At 42.1% G+C, this 21,161-nt stretch overlaps 1 protein-coding gene across 2 annotated transcripts in view; it reads left to right on the forward strand.

The window, feature by feature from the left end:
- Positions 1 to 21,161, forward strand: part of EVC2 (EvC ciliary complex subunit 2) — a 351,907-nt gene that overhangs the window by 11,786 nt on the left and 318,960 nt on the right. For both annotated transcript variants that reach the window (XM_030191177.1, XM_030191178.1), the window contains exon 2: positions 2,248 to 2,302. In XM_030191177.1, coding sequence (XP_030047037.1) covers positions 2,248 to 2,302 — 55 coding nt within the window. The remainder of the gene's footprint in view (positions 1 to 2,247; positions 2,303 to 21,161) is intronic.

Here is a 21,161-nt window from a genome sequence, read left to right on the forward strand (position 1 = left end):
AAGGCTGTCAAACAAAAGGTGCTTTTGAAAAGGGTTACAAACAGACTGGACCATGAGCTGTTACCATATGATAAAATTCTAATTTATATTGTGGAGAAAAAGACCGCAATAGTCTATGCTTGGCAAGTGCTCCCAAACCTCTATAGCTCTGGTTCATTTTCTTCTCTGTCCCTCCCTCTGCTATCATTTCCCCACACTGTGGCTCTGAGTGTGAGCAGTATGGTATCTGAAAGTTTCACAAGAATGGCACTGCATGGATCAGTCTGAGTGACACATGCTTAGTCCAGGAAGAAGACAACTTTGGCTCCTATTCTTTAAATGGCTCTAGTTATTTCTGTTGACTTTTAATAAATTCCAGGGAGAAAAGGGGGAATTCTGAGCCAATTCCGCACTGCATGGTTGCACAGACTTCCTCCAGGACTAGGTAACTGCATCATTTGATAATCACTGGAGCACAGTTGACTATCTTTGAAGAACAGATACATTCTTGGGATTAGCTGTTGAATACTGTTCTGCCATTTCTATGTGCTCATTTATTTCATCAATAATGTTCTTGTGTTAGTTTTTTATGTATCGTAAAATTTTATTTTGCTTTTATATGTAAATTGCATTCTCTATTCTTTTTATTGTTTTCTTCCCAAAATAAATCTTTCAGATTAATGGGGTAGACATTTTGGAAAATACAATAGATACTTTCTGTTTTTTAAAAATTATTGGATCCAGTGTTGCCCCCTCCATTGTGAGTTCTATTATCATTTGTCTGAGGATCACTTTTTTATTATTTTTTTTTTATTTGTACCCCGCGCTTTTCCCACTCATGGCAGGCTCAATGCGGCTTAGGTACTTATTTGTACCTGGGGTAATGGAGGGTTAAGTGACTTGCCCAGAGTCACAAGGAGCCTGCAGTGGGAATCGAACCCAGTTCCCCAGGACCAAAGTCCACCACTCTAACCACTAGGCCACTCCTCCACTCCACTTGAAAGGAGCCCCAGATCTTTTTGCTTCTGATTCCCCAGATGAGGAGGTCCAGTCAGTGTTGCTAGGTTAAAATCTCCCACCTTTTCATTGCTATCCTACATATGTCTTTGATTAGATGTTTATACAGCTCTTCAGTTTGTGCCAGAGATATATGAATCAGTTAGGGTGAACATTATTAATAAATAGGTTCCATTGCGTAAAATTGGACCTGCATTAAAATAGCACACGGTAACAGTGTTAATGTACACTATTGTGGTAGAACATATTGGAATTGTAGCCCAGAGATGGAAATGTCTCCCCCTTTCCAAGCCTAACCCACGCACCTGTCCCTTATGTCTGTTGCTTTATTATTTGCTATGTAAAGTTTTATTCTTCCCTGTTGTATTTTACACTTACTACGTTTTTCTAATAGACTGTAGCTTGGCAAGAGTGTATCCCTGTGTAGCTTGGCAAGAGTGTATCCCTGCCTTGGGGCTCACTGAATGATGGTTCTGTGACAGCAACAATATTTAGATGAGCCTCTGCCATTAGGGTTTGTATGTATGGAATTGTATTATCTAGATCAGTGGTACCCAAACCTTTTCTTGGAGGCACCCCAGTCAGTGAGGTTTTCAGGATATCCACAATGAATATTTGAGATAAATTTGCATGCAGTGTAGGCAGTGCATTCAAATGTCTCATGAATATTCATTGTGGTTTTCTGGAAAACCTCACTGGCTGGGGTGCCTCCAGGACCAGGTTTGGGAACCACTGACCTAGATCATGGGCGTGCAAACTGTGGCCCATATGGTACATCCAGTCCTTCTGACTCTTGCCACCAATAGTGAGTTTCTTCCAGCAGCATGAAAAGAATGTTTAGTGGCCAGTGCCAGCAATGAGGCTTTACTCTATGTTCAGGCACCACTGAATATTCAGATCCTGTGCATAATTTAGGCCTGCTATTTTGCTGGACTAACTTATGCGTGCAAGTTATGTAGAACAGCTGAATTTTGCATGTGTCTGATCTTGCTTCCTGTTCTACATATAAGTGTTATGTATAATACCCATATTGGCATGTTGTACGCAGAAGATTATGTGTGAAACTGGCCCTTTAAAAAAATAAAAGTACTTATGTGATGAGACCCAACATCATCTTTTTAAATATTGGGTCCTGTAATCCTTGTAGGTCATTCTGAATATCCCAAAGTTCAGTGGTTTAAATTTATACATTGCAATTATGAAATGTTAATGCAGGAAAATATTTTAACATATTTTTTCTTGACAATGTAGGTTTTTAACTCTAATGCTCGGATTATTGAACAAGGAAATGATTTCAGCAGAACAAGTAAGCGCATATTTTGATTTATCTAGACCTTTTTTTTTTTCCTTATATGACCCCTACAGTTTTCACTAGACCCTATGTACTTTCAGCTCAGAGAATTCATTTGCCATGATTTTTTCCTTGTTTTATATCATTCCCCCACCCCACCCCCAGTACACCTAGTTTGGCCATTGGAGTGACTGCCCTGTCTCCTTTGAGAACTCTGCAGTCATGAGACCTGAATGTACACACTGGCTGCCTGCCTTATACAGTGACCATAGTTCCCTTCCGTACCCCAGAGTGTTGAATACCAGACTCGGCTGATCCATGGAGCAAATAACCTGACTTAGGGGTTGAACCAAGGACCCTTCAACGTTGAAAGGGTAATTTTCTAACCTAGGCACTGTTTTGCATGTGTTATGGGTCACCCAAATTTAGGTTCTGGAAAGATCCAAGCTAAGATAGTATCTTTCTAAGGGTGCTCAGTACAGTGCGCCCTTTGCTGAATATTAGCTTAGCGTGGATTTTATGCCTAACATTGGACACCAGTATTTACATCGGTTGAAGCCTGGCATAAATGCTTATGCCAATTTACAGCAGTTGGGCATGTATCTTTTAGTATTCTATAACAGGGTGCCAAGCTTCTGAAATGCTCCTCCCTAGCATTACGGTTTAGTACCTAAGTTTATGATTCCTCTTGTCTGTATGCCAGTGGTCGGTCAATTTTATAATGTAAGGAATGTAATGGCATTGTGTTTTCCTAGTTCCAGAGGGATTACAAAATCTTTACATCTCTGTTTTCATCTCAGGCAGCTAATTTATTGTCTACCCTTCCACATGATTTACAGGATGCGTTTAGTATAAATACTTAAAAAAACAAAAGGGTTAAAAACCATTTGTAAGAATGTTCTGATGAAGTCAGAGGAGTTAATCATTTTAACTTTATAGTATTGTGTTATATTCTAGATATTTGGTATAGTATCTTGCTCATGTAATCCGCTTTGAACTGCTTTGTCAGCTTTAGTGAGCTATAAATAAAATAACTGCAACTGTATTAAGTCATAAGTACATAAGTGTTGCCATACTGGGACAGACCGAAGGTCCATCAGGCCCAGTATCCTGTTTCCAACAGTGGCCAATCCAGGTCACAAGTACCTGCCAAGGTCCCAAAACAGTACAATTTAATTTATTCTGCCTAGAAATAAGCAGTGGATTTTCCCAAGTCCACATTAATAATGGCTTATGGATTTTTAGGAAACTATTGAAACCTTTTCTTAAACCCTGCTAAGGTAACTGCTTTTACCACATTTTCTGGCAACAAATTCCAGAGTTTAATTACACGTTGTGAAGAATTATTTTCTCTGATTCATTTTAAATTTACTACTTTTTAGCGTCATTTTGTGCCCCCTAGTCCTAGTATTTTTGGAAAGAATAAACAAGCAATTCACGTCTACCTGTTCCACCCTACTCATTATTTTATATACCTGTATCATATCTCCCCTCGGCCGTCTTTTCTCCAAGCTGAAGGGCCATAGCTGTTCCAGCCTTTTCTCATAGGGAAGTCATCCCATTCCCTTTATCATTTTTGTCACCCTTCTCTGTACCTTTTCTGATTCCACTATGAGGCTTATTTTCAAAGCACTTAGCCTCCCAAAGTTCCATAGAAACATATGGAACTTAGCCTCCCAAAGTGCTTTGAAAATATGCCTCCATATCTTTTTTGAGATGCTGTGACCAGAATTGCACATAGTATTCAAGGTGCGACCATGGAGCGATACAAAGACATTATAACATCCTCGTTTTTATTTTCCATTCCTTTCCTAATAATACTTAACATTCAATTTTCTTTCTTTTCCGCCACAGCACACTGAGCAGAAGTTTTCAAAATATCGTCAATGGTGACTCCTAGATCTTTTTCCTGGTCAGTGACTCCTAACGCAAAACCTTACATTACATAGCTATAGTTCAGGTTCCTGTTTCCCTCATGTATCACTTTGCACTTGCTCACATTAAACATCATCTGCCATTTGGATGCCCAGTCTCCCAATCTCATAAGGTCGCCTTGCAATTTTTCACCATGCTCTTGTGATTTAACAACTTTGAATAACTTTGTGTCATCAACAAATTTAATTACCTCTCTAGTTATTCCCATATCTAGATCATTTATAAATGTGTAAGAAAGCAGCAGTCCCAACACAGACCCCTGCAGAACCTCACTATCTACCCTTCTCCATTTGAGAATACTGACCATTTAATCCTTCTCTCTGTTTTGTATCCTTTAACCAGTTTTTAATCCACGATAGAGCACTACCTCTTATCTCATGACTTCAATTTCCTCTGGCGTCTTTCATGAGGTACTTTGTCAAATGCCTTTTGAAAACCATCAAACGCCATTTGAAAATCCAGATAGACAATATCAACCGGCTCGCCTTTATCCACGTTTGTTCACCCCTTCAAAGAAATGTAATAGCAACATAGTAACATAGTAGATGGCGGCAGAAAAAAGACCTGCACGGTCCATCCAGTCTGCCCAACAAGACAACTCATGTGTGCTACTTTTTGTGTATACCCTACTTTGATTTGTACCTATGCTCTTCAGGGCACAGACAGTATAAGTCTGCCCAGCCCTATCCCTGTCTCCCACCACCGGCTCTGGCACAGACCGTATAAGTCTGCCCAGCACTATCCCCGCCTCCCACCACCGGCTCTGGCACAGACGGTATAAGTCTGCCGAGCACTATCCCCGCCTCCCACTACCGGCTCTGCTATCCAATCTCGGTTAAACTCCTGAGGATCTATTCCTTCTGAACAGGATTCCTTTATGTTTATCCCACGCATGTTTGAATTCCGTTACCGTTTTCATCTTGGTGAGGCAAGATTTCCCTTCACTAAATCCACGTTGACTTTGTCTCATTAATCCATGCTTTTGAATATGCTCTGTAGTTTTGATTTTTATAGTAGTCTTTACCATTTTCCCCGACACTGATGTCGGGCTCACCGGTCTATAATTTCCTGGATCACATCTAGAACCCTTTTTAAAAATCAACGTTACATTATTATCCACCCTCCAATCTTCCGATACCATGCTTAATTTTAAAGATAAATTACATATTACTAACAATAGTTCTGCAAGTTCTTTTTCAATTCTATCAATACTCTGGTATGTATACTATCCAATCCTGGCGATTTTCTACTCTTCAGTTTGTCAAATTGCCCCATTACACCTTCCAGGTTTAGAGAGATTGGATTGTTTCCCTGACTTGTCATTGGATTGAATATCATTTCTGGCACCGGTATCTCTCCCACATCTTCCTCAATGAAGGCCGAAGCAAAGAATTAATTTAATCTCTCCGCTATGGCCTTGTCTTCCCTGAATGCCCCCTTTACCCCTCAGTCATCTAGCAGTCCAACTGATTCTTTTGCCAGCTTCTTGCTTTAAATTTACCTACAAATGTTTTTACTATGCGTTTTTGCCTCCAACGCAGTCTTCTTTGCCAAGGCTCTTTGCCTTCATTATCAGTGTTTTCCATTTGACTTGCGATTCTTTATGCAGTTTCCTATTATTTTCAGTTGGATTCTTCTTTCCTTCTTCCATATTCTGAAGGATTTTCTTTTAGCTCTAATGTAAATGTTTGACCTTCACAGCTGCTCCTCTAATTTGTTTTTCACTGTTCTTTTAATTTTATCAAAATCTCCTTTCTGAAAGTTAAATGCTAATGTATTGGATTTCCTGTGTGTACTTCAGAGCTTATATGAAATCTGATCACTGTTATCAAGAGGCCCCCGCACCATTACCTTCTGCACCAGATAATTCACTCCACTAAGGACTAGTTCTAGAATTGTGCCTCCTCTTTTTGGCTCCTTAATCAGCTGCTCCATAAAGCGGTCCATGATTTGATCAAGAAATTTCAGCTGTCTAGCATGCACTGATGATACATTTATCCAGTCAATATCAGGGTAATTGAAATCACCCATTATTATCATGTTCCCCAGTTTGTAAGCACATCCGCAGTGGGCAACCTTTATAGAATCTGAAGATATATGTATAAACATTCAGAATATTAGAATTTATTTGTGTACTAGGGGAGTGTGGTAGCTGTGTTAGTCCACTCTTAAGGTTATCAATAGAAATCAAACAAAACATGGAAAAGAAAATAAGATGATACCTTTTTTTATTGGACATAACTTAATACATTTCTTGATTAGCTTTCGAAGGTTGCCCTTCTTCATCAGATCGGAAATAAGCAAATGTGCTAGCTGACAGTGTATATAAGTGAATCAAAATGCTGCCACTCAGCCAGAGGGCTGGTCTCTCTTGACCCTTGTGTATAGAATGATTCGTGAGAGTGAGTCATTAATATATTCCTATGAGGTTGGCAAGGTTATTTCCCTGAGAAGATACTGTTTGTACTGTGTTTGCAACCTTCAATTTTTTATTTTTAAAAACACCAAAATGTGCAATTGCATAGCCAACAATGTTCTTTTTTTGAATAGACTTGATGAGACATGTCTGCCTATTTATAATTGGATAATTTCATTGGAAAGTTCTTTAATTTTCAATTCAAGATTAACGTGTCTCTTGTGATCTAAGGATGCTACCAAATATATTTACACAAAAATATTGTATGTTCTGCTAGCATCTGTATTCATAGGGCTATCAGATTATCAGGGAATCATTTAGTTAGTGCAGCTGGACTTGAAATTTAATATGCAAATCATGAAATCGGGGTTTTATTCTCCTTGAAATTAGCAGATTAGGGGAAGAAGCAAATTCAGTCTGTTGGAAGGCATCATGGTGGCATGGAAGGTAAGTGAAGGAAGAATGGAGGAGCTGTGGCAATGGAAGAAAAGTGGCTGGTGGGAAGTATTCCTTCTAAGCCGTGACTTAATGAAGGGTGATATATCAAGTGTAATATATATTAAAAACAAAACATAACAAGGGGAACTCTACACTAGAGAGCTGCACGGGAACGGGGTTTGCGGGAATCCCGCGGGGACGGAAGCAGTTCCTGTGGGGTTCCCGCGGGGATGGAAGCAGTTCTGTGGGGTTCACATGGAAGTGTAAGCTACACCTGCACCAGCCTCTCATCTACCGAGTACCAAGTTCTTTGAGTGCTGTCTCCTCCTCCTCCTCCTCCTCCTCCTCCTCCTCCTCTTCCTCCTTGCTTTAACAGCACAAATGTGGAAAATTTTCCATTAAGGAGGTGGTAGAGACACAAATGGTGATGGAATTCAAAAAGGCATGGGATGAACACAGAGGATCTCTAATTAGAAAATGGAAATTATAAAAAACTTAACCTTAAATGGCTGCATGTGTGTGGATGTGTGAAGTAATGCTTAGTTGGCGACTCTAGCTGTGATTAACTAGGGCCAATACCGGGCAGACTTGTATGGTCTGTGTCTAATATATGGAAGTCTGGTTTAGGATGGGTTGGAAAGGGCTTAGACAGCAACTTCAGTGGCTGGAACATAAGGACAGTTCTGGACAGATTTTTACGATCTGTGTCCCACAAATGAGAAGACGCATAGACTGGAGTGGGCTTCAATGACAACTCCAGCAGTTGGAACATAAGGATAGGGCCAGATAGACTTCTATGGTCTATGTTCCAGAAACACAAAAGAAAGACCATAAACAAGTATATAATATCACACTCATTGATTTAATCATGAATTGATAATGAGTGTGACTATTGGGCAGGCTGGATGGACCATTCAGGTCTTTATTTGCTGTCACTTACTATGTTACAATTAATCCTCTTTGCTCCCGGGCTGATGAGCAGACCTCAGCTCTGACACAGGCATGAGCATCAGATGTCGCCTGACCTACTGGCGCATGCATGTGGTGACCACTCAGCACACAGTGCCAGTAAATCAGAGACAAATCTTACATGTGCACACCAGAGTGTTCCAAGTTTCAGCTTCCATTCCTTCCTTGCCTACAGTGCTGTGGCTCAAATCCAGAGAGGGTGAGGGAGCTGACTGGATTTTTCTTTTATGTTCCATTAAATTCTTGCGGGGATGGGTGGGGACAGGTTGGCATGGGTTACATTTTTGCGGGGATGGATGGGGATGGGTAAGATTCCAGTGGGGACGGGTAAGATTCCAGCAGGGACGGGCGGGGATGGGTAAGATTTCTGTCCCCGTGCAACTCTCTACTCTACACAGTGTGCCAAAAGTTATATGTGAATTAGGCGCCAAATGTTTGGTTTGCCAATGGGAGTTAAATGGATGTTAGGTGCCAAAATGGGGCTGAAATGACAGTTAGGTGCCACAGTGCACTTATGTACTATTCTATAACTGGTGCTTAGGGGATCTTTTACTAAATGGTGGTAAACGCAACGCAGACTTACCACTCGCCAGTTTGGAACTGTCACCGGCACAACGCAGCCGCCGGCGATAGTTCCACCTCAAGCACGTGCTATTTCCAATGCTATGGAAAATAATTCTAATTTGCAGCACGGCACTAACCTGGCGGTAATCAGGCAGTGACGCACGCTGCCTGGTTACCGCTTGGCTACTGCGGCAGCCCTTACCACCACCTCGATAATCTTACTGTAGGGGCTTTTTACCTGCTGTAATAAAAAGGGCCTTGGCATATGGCAAAAACAGCCCCCGCTGCTACCGCAGGGCCCTTTTTCCACATCTTAGTTAAAGGGCGCCTAAGTGTTCCATCGCGTAACTGCAATGGGGGTGTTCATATGGGAGGGGCATGAGCATGACAACTATTTCAGCTTGCACTTTATAGAATAGTTTCAGCAATATGTGCAAATAATTTTGGAAACATCCACAGTCAAATTTCAGCTATTATAATGTTTCCATAATCAATTAACTTGACCTCAGCGGTGCCGCTTGTCAATACAATTGAAATATGTAAAAAAAAATAGTTTATAGAATAGTTGCATTACTACTATTACTACTACTACTACTACTATTTAGCATTTCTATAGTGCTACAAGACGTACGCAGCGCTGCACAAACATAGAAGAAAGACAGTCCCTGCTCAAAGAGCTTACAATCTAATAGACAAAAAATAAAGTAATCAAATCAATTAATGTGTACAGGAAGGAGGAGAGGAGGGTAGGTGGAGGCGAGTGGTTACAAGTGGTTACGAGTCAAAGGCAATGTTAAAGAGGTGGGCTTTCAGTCTAGATTTAAAGGTGGCCAAGGATGAGGCAAGACGTAGGGGCTCAGGAAGTTTATTCCAGGCGTAGGGTGCAGCGAGACAGAAGGCGCGAAGTCTGGAGTTGGCAGTAGTGGAGAAGGGAACAGATAAGAAGGATTTATCCATGGAGCGGAGTGCACGGGAAGGGGTGTAGGGAAGGACGAGTGTGGAGAGATATTGGGGAGCAGCAGCGTGAGTACATTTATAGGTTAGTAGAAGAAGTTTGAACAGGATGCGAAAACGGATAGGGAGCCAGTGAAGCGACTTGAGGAGAGGGGTAGTATGAGTAAAGCGACCCTGACGGAAGACGAGATGGGCAGCAGAGTTTTGAACCGATTGGAGAGGGGAGAGGTGACTAAGTGGGAGGCCAGCAAGAAGCAGCTTGCAGTAGTCTAAACGAGAGGTGACAAGCGTGTGCACCCAACTGCTAATTTTAGGCTCCAGAAGTTACACGAGCCGTAGGACTAGGGAGCACACAGTGAAGCTGCAAATTATTAATTTAAAACGAATCAGAGAAAATATTTCTTCACTCAACTTGTATTTAAACTCTGGAATTCATTGCCAGAGAATGTAGTAAAAGCAGTTAGCTTAGTGGAGTTTAAATAAGGTTTGGATAGCTTCATAAAAGAAAAGTCCATAAGCCATTATTAAAATGGTTGGGGAAAATCCACTGCTTATTTCTAGGATAAACAGCATAAAATGTATTGTACTGTTTTGGGATCTTGCCAGGTACTTGTGACCTGGATTGGCCACTGCTGGAAATAGGATTCTGGGCTTGATGGACCTTCAGTCTGTCCCAGCTGCGAAGGTATTTGCTCATCAAAAGGAACAGGTTAAAGGTGTTTTTTGTTTTTTGCACAGTTGATGGACTTTGGAGAAATATTCATAGCATCCAGTAAAGGTTGTGAATGTGGATTTAGCTTTAAATCTTTAAACTTTAAAAATAAATAGTGAAATCACTTAAGACCCTTTATTAAGCTGTGGTAAGTGCTACTGCATATGTATAGTAGCTTAAAATGGTGAACCATGAGACGCACTTAGGCATCCCGCAGTAACTGCCAAATCGATGCATGCTAAAAATGCTTTTTTTTTTTTTTTGGAGAGGGCATGTCAGGAGAGAGAGAATGGATGTTCTGTACTAATCAGTTAATGCATCTATATTGTTTCTAATTTTGTAAACCAAATAATATGGTCAAATAATTTTAAGAATTATTTTCATTAAAGCAGTTATTTAAGTAATACTTTTGTAATTCTGGTAATATTACCATTATACTTGCTGAAGTGCACTTGGCTCACAGTACAGAAATTTGAACTTGTCTTATAAAAGGTTGCACAAAAGAATATTTTTGCCCACATAGCCCATCAAATAATTTTGGGGGTAACAGTAGTGAGCTCTTCCCCTCATTATGGCCCCTTTGTGAAGGGAAGGAACAGCTTGTCCTTGGCCCCGAGTGGAGGAGTAGCCTAGTGGTTAGTGCAGTGGACTTTGATCCTGGGGAACTGAGTTCAATTCCCACTGCAGCTCCTTGTGACCTGGGCAAGTCACTTAACCCTCCATTACCCCTGGTACAAAATAAGTACCTGAATATATGTAAGCCGCTTTGAATGTAGTTGCAAAAACCTCAGAAATACGGTATATCAAGCCCCATTTCCCTTTCTCCTTCATAAACCTGGAATGTCAGTGTTAGCATGGAGAGCCCACATGGAAGAGAGATGAACTATATGGAGCCATATTTTAGAACTGAGAATATGCTAAAAGCATCACCAACAACAGGGGTCCTAGAAAGATCAGTCTTCAAGTTTATGGACAACATACGTTGTGGTGTATACAAGAGAGATTCAAAGAGAGGACCAAGGAGTATGATATTGTAGAAATAAATACACAATGCTATTTGTGGAGAGAGATTTGATTTAACTTGAGTATACCCTGCAGAACGGGAAAATCAAATCAAAAACTACTTGGGCAGAACAATAATTCTTCTACAAGAAAACTGCTTTCAAGAAGTTAGTTATTTTTTGTAGGAAAGGTATTTTTCTTTGGGGACTGAGTTGGACAGTCTCACATCTTATGCCAATAGGAAAGTCATCGTATACTTGAAATTTATAGCTCTGCAGTCATTGGGTTTGATGCTCTGATTTAGAATTGGCTGTTCATTTTGGAGTCACTTAACGATAATAGTTCCCAGCTGTCAAAGTCTAGCTTCCTATATGGTACTTCTAGAAATAAACTAGAAAGCTCATTGATGGTACCCTGTCATGAGGATCTCACCTAAGTGACTGACATATAGTATTCACTATAATGCTTCAGAGTGATAATGATACAACCTATAAAGCCCATTAATAGCAGTTTTCATGAGTAATCCTCTGTTTAACACTTACATTTGTCATTATTCCTTCATGTGACATTAGATATGACATGATGAGACATTTCAGTGGCACAGCATACAGTTAGCACTCAATGGTGTGTGTATTTGCTTTGCTGAGAACAGGCATGTGCTATTTCTTTCAACTTATCTTCTTTGGACTTTTGAAATGTGAAAAGTATAGCAACCCTGAAGAGAGAAGTGGAATAACTGCCTTGTCATTTATTTTTTTATTGTGATTGAATGGTCTTAAACTTAGTTTGTACATTTGGATTTTCAGATGGGGAGTAAGCTGGAGAATGAGATTTTCGTTACAGCAGCTCTACTAGCTTTTTCAGAGTTGCAACAGGCCTATTTCTTAGCTGTAGCAAGTTCATTGAAAGTCATGTAATACCCTACGAGATGGGTATTACTAAAAGTTGTGTTAGATTCTTCCAGAGGCCCTGGGGGGAGGGGGAAGGTCCCTGCCAGTGGGCTGGAGTGTGAATTTTGAGGCCTGCCTGGGGGGGGGGGGGGGGGTAGTTTGGCGGCTCAGAAGTTGCAGAGATATAGTGGTTTCCCTGTGTGAGTGACAGCAGGAATGCAGTGGCGATCCTTGGTTGGCTGCCACCCGGGGCGGATCGCTGCTGCGCACCCCCCCCCCCGGGTGCAGTGGTGTCCGTCTCCCTCGGGTGCAGCACAACCCCCCCCCCCCCGGCGTATCACCTAAGCCCCCCTCCCCTGGGTGCATTCTTACCTGCTGGGGTCAGCCGCGCGGCTGTCAGTTCTGCTGGTTCCCTGCTCCCTCTGCCCCAGAACAAACCTGTTCTGGGGCAGAGGGAGCAGGGACCCAGCGGAGCCGACAGCCACGTGGCTGCTTTCTGCACCCCTCCAGCGGTGTGCACCCGAGGCGGACCGCCCCCATCGCCCTGCCCTCGGTACGCCACTGCAGGAATGGAGTTCAAAAATAACAAAAGGGTTTGCAAGGAGGTTCATGAGGTCTTTAGTTGCCTATGTATTGGGGGATCCTGCAGCGATAGAAATAAATACTTGCTGAGTAATTGCTACCCCTCTAAGTGGCAACTGAGAAGGAGACAGAGCTTCTGGTGGAGAAACAGAATCCAGCTTGGAAGCAGGAACCAGAGCAGGGGACGACTGTTCAAGACTGGGGTGCAGCCCTGCGAGGTGCATCGCTGGAAAGAGGACAGCCTAAAGTGTCTGTGCCTGAAAGAGTCTGGATTGGTATCAGGAGTAATAAAAGCAGCCTTCGATTTATTCCTGACACAACAGGATGGGTGAAGGACAGGAGTCTGTGCAAATATGTACAGCATTGACTTAATCAAAGAGTGAAGGGAAGTTGCTGAGATTTCTATGGATGGTCTTGGATGTATAATGTATATAGTAACATAGTAGATGACGGCAGAAAAAGACCTGCACGGTCCATCCAGTCTGCCCAACAAGATAACTCATATTTGCTGCTTTTTGTGTATACCCTACTTTGATTTGTACCTATGCTCTTCAGGGCACAGACCGTATAAGTCTGCCCCGCACTATCCCCGCCTCCCAACCACCAGCCCCACCTCCCAACCACCGGCTCTGGCACAGGCACAGACCGTATAAGTCTGCCCAGCACTATCCTCACCTCCCCAGCCCTGCCTCCCAACCCCGGCTCTGGCACAGACCGTACAAGTCTGTCCAGCACTATCCCCACCTCCCAACCACCAGTCCCGCTTCCCACCACCGGCTCTTGCACAGACCGTATAAGTCTGCCCAGCCCTATCCCCGCCTCCCAACCACCAGCCCCGCCTCCCGATCTTGAGTTCTATAAAGAGTTCTGAAGAGTTTAACGTTTGCTGAAGTTGTAGTAAAGTTGTTTTGTATTAAATAAAAGATTCCTGGAGTGCAGAATGGTTTGTTGCGTGAGAGTGAGAACAGTTGCTTTTAGACTGAGAAAAGGAACACCACTGAGGCTCTCTCAAGCTCGCAACACCCCGGATCTCTATTCCGGACCATTTACCCACTCCCAAGCTCAACTGCAGGTGAATTGGGAGAAAAGGAACACCACTGAGGCTCTCTCAAGCTCGCAACACCCCGGATCTCTATTCCGGACTATTTACCCACTCCCAAGCTCAACTGCAGGTGAATTGGGAATGTGAATGCGGTGTGTGTGTGTGTGATCCCCTTTGTCACCATGACCAGAGAAGAGAAATAATAATAAAACAGTTTTTCCTGTGACCCGGGATTAGGGATTGATATGGAACCTGAGTTAGTCATGGTGAGACCCGGGTTACAGTTGTATTTCCCTTTTTTTTGTTGTTGTATTGTGGGTTTATGTTTATGTGTTTGTATTCTTCCTTTTATGGACTTATTATTATTATTGTGTTCATAAATCACCCTTCCAAGCCTGAAGTGTTTATGCTCGTTGAATGTAAGGATTTTCCTTGATTTCATTCTTCTGCCATTTAAGCCGTTATGATGTTATATATATATATATATATATATATATATATATATATATATATCCTTCAATGGGATTCTGATGAGGGTCAGCAGTAGCACTGGGTACTCTTGCAAGACAATATATTAGTTTTTAATAATATTATGTACATAGGTTGAATAATAACCTATCTGAATAATATGTAAATGAGTTTTCCGAGGGGCCCTGGGTCACAAAGCATTTCCTGCTTCACATGATGCTCTCCCACATGATGCTGGCGGACTGGGAGATACCAGAGGTTTTGGAAAAGTTGAACCCTTACGCTCCTGAGGAGGTGGACAGATGCTGGAAGTACCCCAAGGTAGACACACTGGTCTTGGTAGTTAATAAGGAGACTGCCGTGCTGGCATGTTGTGGCACACTCAAGAAATGCATAAGAAAACGTGGAGCAGAAGAGAAGAAGTTCAAATTGGGCTCCTCCAGTGCTGCAGAGGTGCAGGCTGCTATTTATGGTGGCTACGTGGCTAGGGCTATGCTACACTGGCTACAGCACCTTCCAGAGTCCCCAGTGGTGACCCATCTATATCATGGTTATATGTATTGTTATCCCATAGATGCTACAGATATGTTTTTAGAAATGCTTTCCTACTCATTCCAGAAAAAAAAAAGAAGAACTTCCATTCACGTTGGACAGCAATGAATCATGTTTAATTATTCTGTTTCTTTCTAGTAGGCATTTTCATGTGCCTAAGATCATATACTTTCCCTCAGTTGCTTAATGAGATTTATGTACTGCATCCCTTGTACTTCTAAATGCATACGGGCAGAAAGCCAAATACTTTGAAGAAACATTGAGAAGGAGAACAATTTTTATCATTTATTGGGGGTGGAGGGCAGCTGTTTCTTTCTGTTCCTTGGGGCTTGCAGCTCAATCAAAACTAGTCTCTAATGGGATATAACACCATAAAACTTTGTTTACCACTATGAAGGTTTTTTTTTTTTAAATCCTTCTCTATATTCTCCTCCCAGCTCGGCCCAGCTGTGGCAGAGATAGGCAGCTTGAGTGCCACAGATTTTGGCTTTCTCTGGAATTCAGCTAACATGGACCTTTTTTGGCCTGTAGGTTTTGACATTGAGCAATGTCTGAGATACCACCCTCAGAAAGCTGTGAAAGTCACCTCCATGGTACCTCTAGCCCCATCAAATATCCAAGGAATTTAACTATCAACTCTTCAAAAAATCTAAAATAATTTTTTGTGTAAAGTGACATGCTCAGAAATTATACGTGACTAAATTATATGTGAAACATCACATCTGCCAGTCACTGTCATTTATCACTGCACATCAATAGTCCATCTCTATCATGATTTTCTCAAAGTCCATTATCAACAATAAAATAAGTTAAATCTTCGTGGTTTTGTGTTTTGTTTTGTTTTATCTGTGAAACAGGCTAGTCAGTTCTCTCTGCTATTCACTCATGGAAACAACTCCATATATATAGGTGCAGGACCGGAAATGATAATATATGCACATAGTCCCAACTCGGATCCAAATGTCGCCATATCATTGTGGCTTTTTCAGGAGATTATATAGAATCAAAAATTCAACTTAATCATATATTCATTAAAATCAAATGTACTTATGGTTGCCGAAAAACTCAAACACTCCAAGATGGCACTAAGGGAAGTGGACACCAATCCTTCATTTAAAGCTGCAAAGGATACCACCACTCATGCTCCATCCACTTCTTATAATGAAAATCATTCAATTTCTTTGAGTCCCTTTGGAATCACAGTTTGCCATTCATAAATGAAACGCTGCTTCTTTTACAACAAGACCCGTGATGGATAACCTCCCCCTGGAATTTTGAAAAGTATACAAAACGCAGATCTTGAAGATGGTGTCGCATGCATAGCCAGTGTTCAACCAGGGTAGCCTCCAATCTCACTTGTCTGATGTTTCTCCATTATTCCCCAATGTGTACCTTAATTTTATGCATAGTATGTCAAATATAATATTTCTTATAGGGATTACAGGGACACTTAATACAATACACGACTCCCAATGTATTGCAATCTGTATAACTTCTCAGAATTGTTTTTTAATCCAAACCAGGAATGGGTACTTCTGTCATGGTCCACACTAAAGTGCAATATCTACATTGTCGACAAGAATGATGGCCCTATTGAACACCTATAATATTGATGTTATCAGATCTAATCATAGAGCTAATTAGTCTATCATCTAAATTAGTATTTCTTCTTAAGTAAACCGTGGTATGCTTGCCAGTTGTGGATGATACTGAAGAATCTGTTTAGAAATAACCTGTCTAATATCAAAGTCTTTGGTAGAATATGGCAAAAACACACGTAGTTTCCTGAGTTGGACTTTCAAATTTGGGTAACAATAACAATGTACGTTCAGCATAGAACGCCTTCTTGCAGGCTTTCTTCACTACATTATCTGGATAACCTCGATCCAAAAATCTCTGATACATTCCCAGTGCTTGATTTTTAAGCTCTGATGTAGTAATACATAGCCTTTGTAACTGTAAAAATTGTCCCGTGGGAATATTATTCCTTAAATGTCTTGGATGATGACTGCAATTATGTAACAAAGAATTGCAATCAATCTTCTTATGATGTATGGTAGTATCAAATTCACCTAATCGATAAACAATTTTTATATCCAAAAAAGAAACTGTATTAGGATCTCTCTGCGGTAAACTTGATATCAGGGTCACATCTGTTAATCCAGCCTATGATAGTAATACTCTGTCACCAGTCCAAACAAAAAATATGTCATCTATAAATCTTTTCCAAAATAACGTGCTGAAAATAAGGGGAAGGATATATATATATAAAATCTTTCAAACCAATCCATGAACAAACAAGCTACTGAAGGGGCCACAGTAGACCCCATGGCCACCCCCTTTATTTGTAAATAATATTGTTCAGCAAATACAAAATAATTTTTCCCCAATATTAACTGCATCAAATCAAGTATTTTTTAAAGAGTTAATTGATTCCTTGGATGTTTGATGATGCTATGATTTGTTCCAAGGTTGTTGTTATGAATAATTTTTGAAGTGATATATTCCCAATTTACAGATAGAACCTCCAGCCCCAGCCAGCTTGGGGAGCAGAAGTATGCACTTTTCACTTGGTTCTCCTGGATAATTAAATTTTTGGGATTTTTTTTCCAAGTGGAAGGTTACTTTTGTTAGTGTCATAAGATCTGTAAGTGGAGAAAATAGATCACCTGCCTTTCAATTTGTGCAACAAGCTAATCCCAGACTCTGATATGCCTAACTGAATGAAAGAGGAAATGTTTAGCTAGAGCTCTAGGTATACAAAAGTCATATAGGAGATCATTTTCCCTACTTCTTGGTTATGGGTACATGTCACTACAGCAGTGCAACACTTATCCTCAAGTAAAATGTGAAAAGCTGAAAATGAAATGGGCTTGTTAATAGAAAACTGCACATTCATAATAAAACCAAAATATTTGGGAGATAAATGCAAATAAACTTAAAAAAAATAAACTGCCTTTCTGCCTTACAGTAATCTAGGAATGGACATAGAAACACAGAAAAATGAAGGCAGATTAAAAACCATATGGTCTATCCAGTCTGCCCAACCATGATATCTCCTATCTCTTCCTCGCCCTTTAAAAATCTATGTACTTGTCCCAAGCTTTTTTGAATTCAGATACAGTCTGCACCTCCACCACACCACCTCCACTACTACTACTACTACTTAACATTTCTAGAGCGCTACTAGGGTTACGCAGCGCTGTACAATTTAACAAAGAGAGACAGTCCCTGCTCAAAGAGCTTACAATCTAATAGACAAGTGAACGGTCGGTCCGATAGGGGTAGTCAAATTGGGGCATTCTGGATTCACTGAACGGTAAGGGTTAGGTGCCGAACGCAGTATTGAAGAGGTGGGCTTTAAGCAAAGACTTGAAGACGGGCAGGGAGGGGGCTTGGCGTAAGGGTTCAGGAAGGTTGTTCCAAGCATAGGGTGAGGCGAGGCAGAATGAGCGGAGCCTGGAGTTGGCGGTGGTGGAGAAGGGTACTGAGAGGAGGGATTTATCCTGTGAACGGAGGTTACGGGCGGGAACGTAAGGGGAGATGAGGGTAGAGAGGTAGTGAGGGGCAGCAGACTGAGTGCATTTGTAGGTAAGAAGGAGAAGCTTGAATTGAATGCGGTATCCGATCGGAAGCCAGTGAAGTGACCTGAGGAGAGGGGTGATATGAGTATATCGGTTCTGGCGGAATATGAGACGTGCAGCAGAGTTCTGAACAGACTGAAGGGGGGATAGATGGCTAAGTGGGAGGCCGGTGAGGAGTAAGTTGCAGTAGTCCAGGCGAGAGGTAATGAGAGCGTGGACGAGAGTTCGGGTGGTGTGTTCAGAGAGGAAAGGGCGAATTTTGTTGATGTTAAAGAGGAAGAAGCGACAGGTCTTGGCTATCTGCTGGATATGCGCAGAGAAGGAGAGAGAGGAGTCAAAGATGACTCCGAGGTTGCGGGCAGATGAGACGGGGAGGATGAGGGTGTTATCAACTGAGATAGAAAGTGGAGGAAGAGGAGAAGTGGGTTTTGGTGGAAAGACGATAAGCTCGGTCTTGGACATGTTCAGTTTCAGGTGGCGGTTGGACATCCAGGCAGCAATGTCGGATAAGCAGGCCGATACCTTTGCCTGGGTCTCCGCGGTGATGTCTGGTGTGGAGAGATACAGTTGGGTGTCATCAGCATAGAGATGATACTGGAAACCATGAGATGAGATCAGGGAGCCCAGGGAAGAGGTGTAGATTGAGAAGAGAAGGGGTCCAAGGACCGATCCCTGGGGAACACCAACAGATAAGGGGATGGGGGTGGAGGAAGATCCATGAGAGTGAACTTTGAAGGTGCGGTGGGAGAGATAGGAGGAGAACCAGGAGAGGACAGAGCCCTGGAACCCAAATGAGGACAGTGTGGCAAGAAGTAAGTCATGATTGACAGTGTCAAAAGCGGCGGATAGATCCAGGAGGATGAGGATGGAGTAGTGGCCTCTGGATTTGGCAAGGAACAGGTCATTACAGACTTTAGAAAGTGCTGTTTCTGTCGAGTGAAGAGGGCGAAAACCGGATTGAAGCGGATCAAGGATGGCATGAGAGGAGAGAAAATCAAGGCAGCGGCTGTGGACTGCGCGCTCAAGTGTCTTGGAGAGGAAGGGTAGGAGGGAGATGGGGCGGTAGTTGGAGGGACAGGTAGGGTCTAGTGATGGTTTTTTGAGGAGTGGCGTGACTACAGCATGCTTGAAGGTGTCGGGGACAGTTGCAGTGGAGAGAGAGAGGTTGAGGATATGACAGATGGAGGGGGTGATAGTAGGAGAGATGGTGTTAAGTAAGTTGGTGGGGATGGGATCAGAGGAACAAGTGGTGCATTTTGAGGAGGAAAGAAGGCGGGCGGTTTCCTCCTCGGAGATATCAGGAAAGGAGGAGAAGGAGGGCTGGGTGGTTGGTTGAGGGAGAGGGTTGAAGGGTGAAGAGGAGGAGGTGGCTTGGTAGTGAACTCAAGGTTGATCTTTTGCACCTTGTCGCGGAAGTAGTCAGCCAGTGATTGAGGAGAGAGTGACGGGGGGGGGGGGGGGGGGGTGGGAGCGGAGGGCACTTTGAGGAGGGAGTTAAGGGTGGCGAAGAGACGACGAGGGCCATTCCACTAATTCACTACCCTTTTCATGAACAAGCATTTCCTTAGGTTACTCCTGAGTCTGTTCCCTTTTACTTCATTCTATTCCCCCCTCATTCCAGAGCTTTCTTTCAATTGAGAGAGTCTCCTGTGCATTTATGCCGTGTAGGTATTTAAATGTCTATATCGTATCTCCCCTCTCCTGCCTTCCAGGATGGTATTTTTGAACAGCATCCATGCCTGATTTAAATTTTTGACCTTTGCTGCTGCTGCTCTTCTTAAGTTTTTTTTTTTTTTTTAAACCATTCTTCTCATTTTATCATAGTCTCCTTTTTGAAAGTTAAATGCTAACATATTTGATTTGCCTATGTGCACTTACTTATTCCAGAGCTTACATCAAATCTGATCATGTTAATGATCACTGTTGTCAAGCTAGGTCTAGAATTGTTCCCCCTCTTGTTGGTTCCTGAACCAGCTACTCCATATAACAGTCCTTGATTTCATCAATGAATTTTACCTGCCTGGCATTCTCTGATGTTACATTCACCCAGTCAATATCGGGATAATTGAAATCACCCATAATTATTGTGTTCCCTAGTTTGTTAACCTCCCTAATTTTTGATAACGTTGAAAAACTGTGTATAGTGTATTAGTTCCAGATTTCTCACTGGTGAAGTAAGTGAAGACATAACTTCTTTGACAAAAAATGTACATAAGTACATAAGTAGTGCCATACTGGGAAAGACCAAAGGTCCATCTAGCCCAGCATCCTGTCACCGACAGTGGCCAATCCAGGTCAAGGGCACCTGGCACGCTCCCCAAACGTAAAAACATTCCAGACAAGTTATACCTAAAAATGAGGAATTTTTCCAGTCCATTTAATAGCGGTCTATGGACTTGTCCTTTAGGAATCTATCTAACCCCTTTTTAAACTCCGTCAAGCTAACCGCCCGTACCACGTTCTCCGGCAATGAATTCCAGAGTCTAATTACACGTTGGGTGAAGAAAAATTTTCTCCGATTCGTTTTAAATTTACCACACTGTAGCTTCAACTCATGCCCTCTAGTCCTAGTATTTTTGGATAGCGTGAACAGTCGCTTCACATCCACCCGATCCATTCCACTCATTATTTTATACACTTCTATCATATCTCCCCTCAGCCGTCTCTTCTCCAAGCTGAAAAGCCCTAGCCTTCTCAGCCTCTCTTCATAGGAAAGTCGTCCCATCCCCACTATCATTTTCGTCGCCCTTCGCTGTACCTTTTCCA

This window comes from Microcaecilia unicolor, chromosome 2, assembly GCF_901765095.1.
Source record: "Microcaecilia unicolor chromosome 2, aMicUni1.1, whole genome shotgun sequence".
NCBI classification, from domain to species: Eukaryota; Metazoa; Chordata; class Amphibia; order Gymnophiona; family Siphonopidae; genus Microcaecilia; species Microcaecilia unicolor.